Below are 14,426 nucleotides of genomic sequence, written 5' to 3'. Positions count from 1 at the left end.
CTTTTGGCGGGCTTCTCCACAGAAGCCTCCAAAAGTGGTGCCACTCTGTCTGGGTACCACAGGGGGTGTTGGAGGGGGTTTAGGCACCCTGGACTGAGTTACCTTGGTAACTCAAGTCGCACTCTTGTGTGATTGGCCCAAGTGGTGAGCCGGCCGGCTCACCACTTAGCATTTTTGATTGAGAGCTAGGCTGAGTGAATGGGGGTGTGCTGCATAAAAGCAGGGCTTTGGGGACTGGAACTTCAGAAGTCGCCACAGGACCCGAGAATCCGACGAGGGAGAAGCTGAGCCGACCTACCACGACGACACCACCGGTGGAGTCCTGCGGAACTGACTCACCACTTCCCGACGACAGAGAAGATCTCCCGACTGGAGAGGCTTCTTCATCTGACTGGAGGGCACAACCAGTTTACCGTCTTCTCTTCGCATCCCAGGCCGTCTTGTGGTCGAATTGCCCGTGCCAAGCACCCCGGCAACCGGATAGCCACTTAACACTGGACCGCGAATAAAAGGGCCGCTCCTTTTACCTGAGGACTCCGCGGCTGGTTTCTTCCCTGGCAGTGCAACGGAATCCTGTCTTCCTCCCCGACGAGATCCTCTCTTCCCCCGGACGAAGCACCAACTTGCATCCGCTGCCAGGAACAACTGCCCCCGCTGGAGTATTCTCACCACTTTAAGGTACCGTGTCCGCCAGGCCTCCCTTTCTAAAGATTGCTACAAGGTAATAATAATCCCTTAACCTTCTGGACTGGGTTGGCCGCCTTGACCTTCTAACGGGTCCCTTTCTTTTGGTCCAACTCTTTTTTGAACCTTTGCAAGACTCTTGTGCACTTCAACCGTGTGACCTTGGACACATTTAGTTCTGATCCTCTTAAAGTGGATCCGGCCTTCTGAACTCTAACTTCACGGTTTTACTTGCCTCCCTCTCTTGTTTTGTTCTTATGAAAGGGTTGGGATCTGTTTCATATTATACTCTGCTTTTCTCTCCCTTTTAAAACAAATTATTAGAGTGCCATCTGCGTTAAGCGCTCACCGCTGTCTGAAAATAAGTGGGGCTTTACTTAAGACTTGTCTAAAATTCTTCTAAGGCAGTGTATATCTTTTAGTGACCGTGTTTTTTAATTGCTTACTATTAGTGCCTGTGTGTTTTTCTAGATGTGGTTTTAAATAAATAATTATATCTCTATTACACCAAGCTCTGGTCAGTGTTTACTTGTTCTACTGTGCTCTTCTGACCTATTGTGAATACTCTGTATACTGCCTAACTCTTCTTGAGGGAAGTCTGACTGCTCAGCCACAGCTACCAAGTGAATCTGTGTGGTACAGACTGCTAGCAAGAGGGTTTACTGCCAACCACCTGTAGTCTTAAATCTTTTGCAGTGGTCCCAGAGGGAACTGCACAGGTTTCTGCCTAACACATAGTAAAAGGTCATACAAACATACATACATACTATTCTCCATAGTGTAGAAAATGTTAATAGGATCTACACCAAGTAACCTTGGCCTTTGATTCGATTGCTCCTAGCCTGTAGAATGACTTTCCGCCCGACTTCCAGGTCGTGCACTCTTTACTGATATTTAAAAGAGCTCTCAAGACCCTTCTTTTCAAATGAGTTTGACCATCATGACTTGTTTTGACTTGGACTGACCTCTGGATGACTTTTTCCCTGGCCTGATTCCGCTTTTTTGTTTGTTTTACTTGTAGCTTTCTCTTTGCTTGCTTTTGACCTTGTCCTTAAGGCATTTCTGTTGTCAGTGTTTGCATTTGTCTGTTTTGTGCGCCTCAATGCCTATGGGTCGTATGCGCGGTATACATAAATATAGATATATGTGTCTATGTAAATAGGTCTATACACTGGGCCGGATAGGTTAAAGGAGATGTTACAGGCAGCATTCTACACAACTAGGTTCAGATTACATAGTGGCCCAGGCATTTACAAAATGGCTGGTCAACTCTGAAAAGATGCAGTTTTGCTCACTTTTCATGGAGCTGCAAGCTTCTTCTCTGTGTTGCACAACTCCTATTTAAATGTCTCAGCTGGTTTAGCATGAAACTAGGGAAGGCAATGTACAATTGCTTTTGTGGTCACAGAGGGCACAAACAGCAGCTGCCCAGTTTAGAAGAGACTATGGTGTATGCTGCCTTCTCTGACATTTTTCCTCATACATCTTAAGAACTTGTCTAAAAGTTGTAATTGTTAGAGCACATTTCAGTCAATCCCATGTACTTCAGAGAGACATCCCAGCAGCTTTCTCATCCTTCCCCTCTTATGTAGTGTAAATCACTGCTAAAGGCGGTACTTCGCCTGGATTCAGGAGATACTGTGTGGAACAGCTCACACCATGCTAATCCCCGACAGCCCCTCCATTCAACTTGGAAGAACAGCCCTTATAATCTGGATGAATAAGGCATGGCTGTTGGCCCTGGTCCCATCATTTAGCTGTGGCACAAGTAAGTAAATCTCTTGAAAACCTTAACTAGCAAGGAGCCAGAGAGTCTGCAAACTCGAGGCTGCCGCCATCCTGCAGCTGTTGCACTACACCCTTCATCTTTCTTTAGGCCAAGGTGCTGTACATTTTTCGAGGCATCCACCCTCCTATGTGTCATCTTTTCTGCTCCTTGTTTCATGGTGAAGAATCCCTTGCAGGGTTGCAGCATCACTCTGATACCAATGGCTTGGTACTGCATTAAACCCTGGTGAGGTGTGGCTGCTGCTGGCGGGGGAGGCAGGGGGATTTAATTTTGGACCTTGTGTTTGGGGCATGTGGATGAAAGCAGGATAGATATCTCGGCGAAACGAGCAGGGTTTCTGGACCCTGATCGACCAATGCCTGACAAATGCCATGCCCTTCCCTGCCGGGTCCTGACCTTAATGGTCCAAAATCCCACCCTACCACTGACCCTAGAACCTGAGCATGTTAAAGTGGGGTTTGAATTTTCATACAGCTTGCTAGCCAAGTTACGAAGGAGGGTGAAATGAGTGACGGTATTGCTCAAATTTCAAGCTTCCCTTCCATTGAAACGTATGTGCTTGCCTCCCATAATCCTTAGCAGATTATGGGAATGTCAGAGTTTCCATGCCACCCCTTACTCTCATCTGCCAATTCGCAGATGCTTGTTTTGATACTCATGGGGTACAATGTATTTATTTGATACAGAGAGAGAGAGAGAGAGAGAGAGAGAGAGAGAGAGAGAGAGAGAGAGAGAGAGAGAGAGAGAGAGAGATGGCAATGTGAGTTAGAGAAATGGGTATGTCTATAAAGGGTCAAGGGTAGGAGTGCAGGTTATTTTACCTTATAAGTCCTACCCATGCCTTCCCCGACTAACCAAATCCCCTCTAAGATCTCCTACCACCTCACACTACATACACAAACCCTCCATGGATGGCCACTGCAGGCTAGCCATTGGCACATAAACACTAACTGAGCCACAAGTAAGCTCTCTTTAGCCCTTTTGTACCACGCTCCCACCTCAGCAGCTAACCAGACCTGAAGCGACATATTCTATCAGATATTGGCCTCTTCCCTAAGGATAACATGTGGCCAGGTTTTTCCACCAAAGTCACAGAAAGCAGACTGGCACTCAGGAACCAGATACATCCTATCTGCACCCATCAACACCACAGGTTTCACATCTGCCATTCCAACAGTGTCACTAATGAGCCCCACCGCCACGACCTCTGTGTTCTCCCTTGCTACCCCTGCATCTCCCATGCTACCCCTATTAAAAAGAATATATATATATTACTTTTTAAAACGGATCTCCTGGAGTAGAGGGGAGCCCCCACAGCCCCTGCAGTGCGGGGGGCCAGCACACCAGGTCTGGGTGTGCCCCAGCACAGCCTTTACCCATCAGGGTGAAGGCTGGGCCGGGACTTGCAGCGCGAGAAGGAAGCGCTCAGTAGGCATTGGAGCTGACAGTGGAACGTGTCACATGCCACATTCAGCTCCAAACCCTTCTCTTCCAGCTTCCTCGTGGCTCATATACAGGAACTTGGAAGCTCTTCCAGCTTCCTGTTTCCTCTTTGTGAGCAGCACGGAGGAGCCTAGGGTGGCCTAGAGTGACGGACCGAAGCTGGAAAAACAGGTAAGAAGACTTTAAAAAAATGTGATGTGTATTTTGGATGTGTGAAGTGCATGTCAGATGTATGTATGTGCTATGTGTCAGTGAGTGGTGGGTGAATGAGAGGAAATGTGATAGTGTGTGTTTGATTATTTATTCTGGGTGGGTGGATGTGCACCTGTGTAGATAATGCAGTGAGATTAGACATAAGAGAAGGTGTATGAGTGAGTGAGTGAGTGAGTGGTGGGTGAATAAGTATGAATGTGGTAGTGTGTGTTTGAATGTTCTGGGTGGGTGGGTAAGTGTGTCCCTGTGTAGATAATGCAGTGAGAGAGGATGTAAGAGAAGGTGTGTGAGTGTTTGACTGGCGGCTGAATGAGTGTGAATCTGAGAGTGTGTTTCAAAGTTTTGGATGGCTACGTGTCTGTGTGGAGAATGCAGTGTGAGTGGATGTGAGAAAAGGTGTATGGGTCAGTGAGGGTGGGTGAATGAGTCGGAATGTTATAGTGTGTGTGTTTGAATGTTCTGGGTGGGTGCTTTCTTGCGTGGAGAATGCAGTGCAAGTTGACGCAAGAGGTTTATCAGTTAGTGAATGGTGGGTGAGTGAGTAGGAATGTGTGTGTGTAAATGTTCTGAGTGGGTGGGTGCCAGTTTAAGTGTATGTGAGAGAAGGTATATGGGCAAGTGACTGGTGGGTGAATGGGAATGAATGTGATTGTGTATGTGAATGTTCTGCATGGATAGGTGCAAGCCTGTGTGGTGAAGGCAGTGTGAATGAATGTGAGAGGAGATGTATGGGTTGGTGAAAGGGGATGTGTGTGCGTGAGTGTGAATGTAAGGCCCTGGGAGACTGGGGATCTCTAGAGCATTTTTGACACTCCCTTTACTGACAGTGCATGTTTTACTGGTATTTTCTGGCAAAGCCAAGTTCATGTGTGTCATTACCTGGCTAGACTGCCATTTTGGTACAACCAGTCTAGCCATTGCTTACTGTGGCATGACATTTATTGCTTGTCATCTTTGATAAAGCAAGCATGATAAGTAGCACTACCTTGCTAGACTGACGTTTTGGTGTAGCTGCCTGTATATTGCTTATTGGAGCATGACTTTTTATTAACTGAGCATCTATGATGAAGAAAGTATGATAAGTGTCCTTATAGGTCTAGACTGACTTACATTGGAACCAGTTTGGTCATGCTTTCTTATTGTGACATGTCACTTTTAATGGCCAAACCAACGGGAGTATTTTCTTAACATTGGCAGAACCGACTTTGTGCTTAGTGCCAGTAATGATACTATAAAAAACATCCCAAAGCGAACATGAGTAGGTTCTTATATGGTTATACTAGCATATATTGGTGGAGCCAGCATGGAAATGTATGGGCACAGCCAGCATGAGCATGTTTTTTATACTGGCATATATTGAAGGGACCGGCATTGGGAAATTCACTTGTGCACCTTTGGTGATTTGCATCTATTGTACTTTTTTTCCACAAGTTACCCTACACCCTACAAAACCGATTACAAACTGTCTGGCCTTCTACCCAAATTTACACAGAAAGTGTGCTGTGTAATGCACCATTTTAACCCATTATTCAAAACATTTTCTCATGGCAGGGGGATGAATCCCCCTGAAACCTCCCCTCACCTTCTAAACCTGTTTTCGTTAGTTCGGGTCCCCTCGCTATGTTCGGTCGCAATCGCATATTTGTCGCAAATATTTACACCCTCCAATAAAACAACTCACCAGCCACCAATGGTGGCTGGTATATTTTGGGACCAGGCACCGGCCCTTTCTATCTACGCTAGTTGAAACATTTAAGCTTTGATTAAAAAACATACTTACTTGTTTCACTTGGAGTAGTGCATGCCCCTGCAGCGGCACTATCGTCATGGACATTGCGCACACGTGGTGGTCCTGGCCAGCCCAGGGTGTGGCGTGCCCTGTGCTTTAAGGAGCTTGGGGGAGCCTCAAATGGCTCGGAGGGGGGCCCAACTTTGTGCTATGCCACTGATTGGGCTCTGCTCACCTTGAATGCATTCATGTGGGATGTGAATGGTTGAGAGGGGCCGCAAACTCAACCAGGACCCTGCTCTGGTACAAACACTGTTTAAGAAAATAAGCAGTGGACACAGAGTCTCAGAAGTGAGAGAGCCATGGAGGGACCCACCCCTCAGCACTCAAACTCTTTCTTGGAAAGGGCTTTGTGGAAGCTTCATTCACGGGCCGGTGCTGGGGTGGACATTGAATAACGCACCACACACAGAGTTCGGAGAATCGTACATGCTTTAAGCCCCACTCTTGAGGGAAGTCCACCCCCACCCTCTCCACACCTCACCCCATTAAAAAAGATTGAAGAGTCATGTATCAAAGCCTAGGATATAAAGGTGTTATGTTTGTCTCTGGGTTGAGGGCGACAACATGTGGTTGCTTGTCACATAACTTAAAGATAAATGCACACAGAGACAGATGGCCTTACCTTACACCCGCACAATAGGTTTCTTCTATCGTAGTGGTAGCTGACTCATATATACATATACAACCAGCGAATTTTGTTGATACTAAATCCTGGTCAATGATTTAATTTTCAGGCCTTGTTCGTGCAGCATTTTGCTGCTGGGTAAACAGACAGCGCACCTCTCCCCTGGTCAGAGCTTTTTTAGCTTAACACATCAATGCCACATATAACGAGTATGTCCGTGTCCATTGATCTATAGATGTTTCATACACTAGCTGTGGCCTGCGTTCGAGATTTTGGTTACCCCGTTACAAGTACTGCATTATGTATGTTTTACATATAGGCCTCATCACGAGTTGGGCAGTATCCTGGCGGTATTACCACAGGGATACCGCCCGGGCTAATAGCATTACCGCCAAACCCTCCAGTGCTATTAGCGCCGTATCATGGGTTTGGCGTTAACGGTAATTCCCCATTCCCCATTGGGTCCTTTGGACCCAATGGGGAATTTTCAGCGCAATTACAGTCGGCGGTATTACCGTGTGGTATTTGCACCGAAAATCAGGAATTTCCCAGCGCATTTACCCCCAGTTCAGAGATGGGGGGTAAATGCAGTCAAACCCGTGATTTGGAGGACCCTTAAATGTGAAGGGCTTCCGCCAAACTCCACGCTGAATCTGGAAAATGACATTCCCCAAATGTGTGATCCTGCATAAATCTCCCCTCCCTCTGTGCCTCTGTTCTTATATCTGGCTGAAATTAGAGCACCTGGAAACACAGGTGTTAGACGCACCTGAAGGTCGTGTGCCATCACTTACTGTGATGTTACTTGGGGGTGGGGTCAAATGACTTCACTTACTGTGATGTCAGCAGAGTTCAAGGGCCGTGCGATGTCACTTCCGCTACTCATTGCATTTTGGTGAAATTACATCCCTTAGAGCCAGGCGCAACGAAGCGAACAAGAGTGGAAAAAGGGCGCTATGCAAAACCACTAACATTACATTTGAACAGACAAAACACACACATTCATGAAGATTCACTCTTATTTCTCACCTGGTGTTTCCTTGGGGGTCATGAGTCTTAAACAGGTTCTGATGTGTGTGAAAGATGCCAACGTTGTAAATGATGAAAGCAGCCGACAGAAGTAGTAGTTTGAGTTCGAAGCTTAATCGAAGGAACACAGAGCAAGCGATAAAGCCCAGTAAGCAGCTGTAAACATAATACTGCAAAAGACATGTTACGAGGGTTAACTCACAGCATGAGGTTAACAGAAAAAACAATTCCTTATTGTTGTAGGCAAATGTGTGGTATGATTTGTGCTTCAGTTTGAGATTGTTCACTTACAGGAACGCTTTGGCAGTCACTGTGGTTTGCAATGCTTGACCCATTACAGTTTTGAAGATTCTGGTTCAGTGGCTAGAGAGGAAAAAGACAAAACAAATGCATTATTATTGGCAATGAAGATAAAGGGCCATATCAAATCAAAAGCGGCATCATCAACAGGAGTGTCTTCATCACCTTTTTCAACTCAATTAAATTTCAGTTTATTCCACAGTTTAAAAAAACACTGCGTTCTTATAAATACTGTGCTTGTGTGGGAACACCAATGCGTATGACATGTTCTGGACAGACAGCACTGGGAGCAGAACCTAATTTACTCAATGGCGAATGTCACTGCAAACAGCAATGGGGAAATCCTTCACACACACACACGGCTCAGCCACTGTGCAGCCACCCTGCTTTGAGAATATTACCAAAGGCAATTTGGGTTTTTTGGCTACCTACTGCAGAGAATGGCAACAAAGGCCGAGCACCAGCTGCAATGGTGGTTTTTGCCCTTTGGCCTGCCTACTAGGAAGGCTAACTTTTCAAACAGTGCCCTGGCACTCTTCAAAATACTGCTCACAAGCTGAGGCTCAGCTGGGCTCCACACTAGCCCTATAGGCGCAACTCCCTCAGGAAGCCCTTTTACTCAACAGAGCCATGGGGTGAAAGGGCTACCTGCAAGGGTCGCACTTCTGATTAAGAAAAAAAAAAGGAGAAGCAGGTGGCATTAAAAGTTATAACAGCAGTGCGCCCAACTTCCCTTTTGATTCTTAATCGGAGGCGCTGAACCCCACAGGAAGCCTTTTCCCCAACACAGCTCCCTTGTGTGAAAGGGCTGCCTAATGGGGTTGGCACATCTGATTAAGAAACAAAAGGGAAAACGGGTACAGGTATGATGACAGAAATGTGCCTTCTGCTTGGTTCACACTTCCCGCCAAAGTCAAGAGGAAAGCAATTACTCCACCCATACCAAGGCTACTCCCCCTTATTAGAACCTCCCCCTTGATTCCTCATCCAACTTAAAGCACAGGAGAGATGTAGAGACCTAATTCAAAGAGATCCCAGTATGATGTATTTTGGGAAGGAAGGGGAAGGTCGTGGAATAACACAAACCTGGGCTGTCAATGGTGGGTAAATAACCAAACAATGCCCATAGAGTGCCAGTACTTTGTGAGGGGTCAGAAATGAAAGCCGGGCACAAAGTCGTCATGTTTTTGGCTAAAGGCTTTTATTAACAAAAACAGGTTGAGAAATGCCTCTCTCACCCTACTCTAAGAGGAATTACCCTACTTGAAAACCAAAAACAAAGGAACTGTCCTTGTCCGGATGTCAGAAATCAAAAGCCATCCTTGTGTCCAAATGTTCTATCCTGACCCTCACACTACAAACTAAATAATAAGGTTATAAGGGAAATGTCTTCAACCTGGTATTTGCAAAAAGTGTTCATAAATGAAAATAAGAACAGCTCCAACATAAAAGTTCTCCAAGGTAAGAGTATCTTGGTTCCAGAGGGTTGCTCCCTTCCCCTGGATTCTTCAATGGGATGCTAGTGTCTCTTAGACTTGCATTTCTGTGTGTCTTTTCTTGGCCCATAACAAACCTGTTAGGTAAACAAAAACTGTTCCTTCTTAACATAAAATCCACCAACAGTAACAAGCTTTGGCTCCAGAGGTTTACTCAGTTCCCCTGGATTCTTCACCAACCTCAATGACTCTTATGATTGCCTGGTCTACTTCCTCACCAGGGCTTCTTATACTTCGTATGAATACCTGTTATACTCTGTAAGAAACCTGAGGGTATGCTCACTCTGGAGTCCCTTGTATCCTCTTCTCAGGTGGCCAGGGAAAGGCCATTGCTCTTGGATCCAGACCCTAGGGGTGGAGAAGCAAGGGAGGATCACCTGAGTGGAGGGTCCTTGGGACCTAGGAGCGGGGAGCCCTTGCGAGAGACATGGAATCCCCCTCATCCTATTGAGGATCAACCAAACCCTTCTCCAACCTTTATGGGTCATTATAAAGCTACTCCCCTCATTTCCCCACAGATGACAATTGACAGTACTGGGACGAAGAAGAGGCAACTAAGTAATGAACACCACACTCTTTCACTACTTTAGTACTGGATGAGAAAGATACCTACAAGGAGCCATGAGGGTCAGTAATGTCCCTTTAATTATGGTCAGGCAAGTCTCATTAGAGATCCACACTTGCAGCCTGTCAATGGGGCTGCAGGTGTATCAAAAGAAACCATAGGAGCAAGAGGGAGGCCTGTGTGGGAAGAGACCAGCAAAGGACCAGGCTCGCAGAGGAGGCAGCCATGGTGGGACTGGATGAGTAGCCAGGAGGCCAGCAAACTGCCCAGATGACTTGCACCGCCCGTAGCCAGTGGGCCATGCAAGTACTGCAGATCTGGGCGTCTCCGTTATAGAGGATTGGGAGCAAGAGCTGCGAGAGAGCACCAAGAGACAAGGGCAGCGCCTTTGTCCAAAACAAAGCATTCAGCTCGCCGGTATGCAGAAATAGACTTGTGGCAGCTGAGCGGAGTTCCAGTGGGTGAGTTTTCCAGCTTCGGCGATACAGGAAACGCGGAGGGCCACAAGAGGAGGAGCAGGAGACGCCACAAGCCAGTGATTGTCGGGGAGGACGCACGCATACACGGGCACTTCTGCAAATGTGTATTGAATACAGAACTGAATGCAACTTCAAATTTAAGCGACAACAATGCTTATTGAATACCGAATGAGATGGAATGTTAAACATTAAGCGAAAACAATGTTTATTGAATACCTAATGAAATGAAATTTTAAAACACAGCGAAACCAATGCATATTGAATACTGCACTGAATGCAACTTTACAATTAAGCCCCATGAGTGCTTATTGAATACTGAATCGAATGAAAACATTAAATAAAGCCTTTTATTGTTGAATGGAATGAATACCTTTATGGGTAGAGCAATAAAAGTGCATCACCCAAATGCCCAGAGAAAATTAATTACAAAAATGGGCATGACCTTGACAGAGTCATAAGAAGGTGGGTGTGAGCAAAACACCCTTCACCCGAACTTTGATGAATGAATGCAGTGTGACAATGCCAAAGACTGGAAAGGATGTGTGACAAGTAATGGCAGAGCCAAGAGGCTGATAAGCAAAAGCAGAAGACTGCAAATGAACACATCAAAGCCAAGAGGCTGAGAATTCGGGAACCTGGTTGCGTGACCTGTGATGGATGGACCGTTTGGTCTTACAACTGCGCCTAGACTAGTGGGACCTGAATGTTGAAAACCCAAAGTCATTGTGATGAAATTAAGTTTTGGGGAAGGGAACACAGACATGAGGAGCTACATGTGTGGTCTTGAGAACAAAGCCTCAAGACCTTTTTGTTTTCTTTGAAATGTGGTGCTTGGAATGTGGGGACGTGAACCCTGAGGATTGGTTTTGAACTGTATCAGCTTGAACTGGAGAAAGGTAATCTTGAGACTTTTTCATGCAACTTTCTTATACTTGGGGAAGGGGAGTTGAGAGAAAGCTGCGATCTGGAAGAAGCTCAGAACTTTGAGTTGAACACTATTTCTTTCGGTTTTGACATCCCTACACATTGATTAGCTTTAGTTGTGAGGGCAGGTATAGGTTTTGGACACAGACTTAAGTTGAACCCTTTAAATCCTGACATTCCTTAGTTTCGTTCATGTAGGGAAATCTTACCTTAGCATGGGGAAAGTTAGGCCTTCAGCCATACTGATTTCAAACTTTAAGTCTGTTATCTGTGTCTCGTTTCATGATGCCTTCACAGCTCCCTTGCCAGGATTCATAAACAACAGTTCCTTATTGACCTCCAAAATCTTTGTTCAACAGTCACGGTCCTTTCTTGGGACTCCTTTGTAGGTTTGCAATTGCCTGGTATTTTCTCCTGCCCAGACTTGTTATGCACTGCCACTTACCGTGTATACTTCTTTGCCAGCACTTCCAACTGCCTGGTATAATCTCCTGACAGGACTGCTCATATACTTTGCTTCGTTTACTCGCCTACCAGGACATCTTATTTCCATATAGGTTTGGCAGTCTCTCTTTAAATTCACAATTATATATCTTTTCCTCGATTTAGTGTTTCTAGAGATTTCAATGTTTACTCTCTGTTTTCCCCATATGAGCATTCCATGTACTTATATATTCTTAGGGGTTGCATTTGTATTTGTTTTTTGACTCACAGACAATATTATCCTTTAAGTCCCTGGGGCATTACAAAGTTCAAATTGTGTCTGGCGCGGTCGCTGAAATGCCCCAGGGTCCCCACTTTTCTTGGGTTGATCGTCTGGCTCTGTGTGGTGTCTCTGGTCCTGATGAGCCTTACGCAGCGTCTTTCACTCTGTACTGCCTTGACTTCTCACCGCCTTCTCCCATGGCCCGCTCCTGCAGGCTTGCTTGCCTTCAGGCTCTGGTGTGGGTAACGCCGCTTTCTCCAGCTGCCGAACACACCAAAAATTGTCTCATGGTTCCTTGTATTTCTGTGGCCCTGCTTGCTCTTGCAACGACTCTTTCCTTCCTTGCCTGCGAGCCACTTGGTTCCACCACACCGGCTCGTGCTTCCAGCTTCCGCAAGGCTCCAAGGAGATGCAACGTCTTCTCCTGAGCTCTCTCTCATGGTTTGGTGTCCATTTTTAAATGTCCTGTGCACAGGTGCTCTTCCAAAACAACTAGCACGCTCATTGAGCTTGAGGCTCCTGCCGATCTGCATCATTTCCTTTATCCTTCTCGTCTCAGTACCTCTGTGGTTCTGGGAATTGGAGTCCACTGATATCAACTGATACACAGTACTTGGAGAAACCCTATCAATGATTTAATATGAAGGACTAGTTCTATATGAAGGGGAATTATAACTGAAAAAGGTTTTCTGGGCGCTTTTACTTTTCAGATAATCTATGGGAGTTTGGCCAAAAGAGTGTTGGGAAAAGGTTTCTCTATTTTTCCTAAGGGTGCGCTGGACAGACACATGTCAATAGGCCATTCAAGTATAAGGGGGGTTTCTCATGGGCAAATGGGGGATACCATGTCTCATCTAATGAAGTCATGACAGTTGTCTCCTCCCGTGTGATCCTCGCTCATATAGCCGCCACCAGGGTAAGGATCAGGTAGTGGCTGCCGTCCCCAGGCCACATGGGAGGTGTTCACCGCCGGGGGATCCGTGATGACTCCATTGGATTCATCACATCTTTCTCACATCACATAGCCCTCATATATGCACACCAAATAAATAGTTTTGGCTTATAGGTGGTGTTAATCAAGAACTAAAAAGACACTGAGCGGCCATCAGGAAGGGCTGGTTCGGTCACTATTGGCTTGGAATAGATTGAAATAGAGACACATGCGTAAGTTGAAAGATGCACAGTTAGTATTATTAAACTTGAGCGTCTCAACGTTGGTGCTTGTTCAAAACTCCAGTAACTAGAACTGGGGCGGTAACCCATAGGAAACCAAAATAAGCCCTGTGGGTAACTTTAATGAGAACTATTTCCATGCCTTCGCACCATGAAATTGCAGAGCGTATACTTGATCAATCATTAGTAGATATTGTTTAGCAATGGTCTATGCTGCTACAAAATATGATGCTTGTGGTCACGGGATGTGACCGAGCATTTGTGCTGGACTCTTTGGGGGTGTGACCAACCCTGATTTGCATGTGGTCTTTCCCCTTTTGTAATGGATTGGCAGGCGAAGAACGATGGTCTGGAGGGTTGCCTGGAGCGATGCCAGAGGTTAAGATGTATTCTAAACCTTCTAGCCATCAGCTCTTTTGTTTTGCTACAAATTATTAACATGTATTTTCTGAAAATATTGAATGAACATTCAAGGCCTGAATATTTTCGCACCTAGAAACACTTCTGTACAGGTGCGTAATAAATGCCATATCATATCCAATCATATGTCATATCATATTCGACAGCCATATCCCACGTTTAAAAAAAAAAAATAGTTTCTTTTTTTGTTTGACCCTTTTCTTTATTAAAAACGCTTGGCATGACATAAGTTATCAAAACAATTCACATACAGAAACCCTCACAACAGGGCATTGAATTAAAAAAAAGTTTCCTACCATTGTTTACCCACAATGGGATGTAATATCCTTTGTCACAAACTAAATTATATAATTTATAAAGCAAAAGACAGGCATGCCTTATAAGGTAGCCATGCATCCATGTTTTGGTTTTGGCGCATTTGATGGCGCTAACGCCACCAATATGGCAAAGCATTGCTAACACAAAATACTGAAGCAGGGAAGGTGAGAATCAGCATATCTGGTTAGCATGGTAACCGGCAATGCTCAGGCATGAATTTGCTGCACCACAAAGTGTTAATTTCGATCTCCTGCAGCCATTCAAGCAAAGAGGGATGTATTTTAATGATTGTGCCAAACACAAGTCCCTTTGGAAAGCAAGTGCTTTCACCCCTTTTAGCAGTGAAGTGATCTTTCTTTTCCTGGGTTCGAATATGGGCATGCAAAGGCCCATACCTATGAGCATTAATCAGGGAGGTGTTTTGCCTGATCCTAAAATGGCCTCCTGTTTCTTCCCTCCTCCTTATCCCT

The 14,426-nt window shown here is 45.5% G+C and overlaps 1 protein-coding gene across 4 annotated transcripts in view; it reads right to left on the bottom strand.

The window, feature by feature from the left end:
* ADCY7 (adenylate cyclase 7) overlaps positions 1-14,426 on the bottom strand; it is a 1,256,803-nt gene that overhangs the window by 124,455 nt on the left and 1,117,922 nt on the right. For all 4 annotated transcript variants that reach the window (XM_069604769.1, XM_069604771.1, XM_069604772.1 and 1 more), the window contains 2 exons: positions 7,867-7,938; positions 7,576-7,745 (listed from right to left, as the gene is read on the bottom strand). In XM_069604769.1, coding sequence (XP_069460870.1) covers positions 7,576-7,745; positions 7,867-7,938 — 242 coding nt within the window. The remainder of the gene's footprint in view (positions 1-7,575; positions 7,746-7,866; positions 7,939-14,426) is intronic.

This window comes from Ambystoma mexicanum, chromosome 1p (genome assembly GCF_040938575.1).
Source record: "Ambystoma mexicanum isolate Mex_15411 chromosome 1p, UKY_AmexF1_1, whole genome shotgun sequence".
Taxonomy (NCBI): domain Eukaryota; kingdom Metazoa; phylum Chordata; class Amphibia; order Caudata; family Ambystomatidae; genus Ambystoma; species Ambystoma mexicanum.
This window is presented reverse-complemented; position numbering and strand designations above follow the sequence as displayed.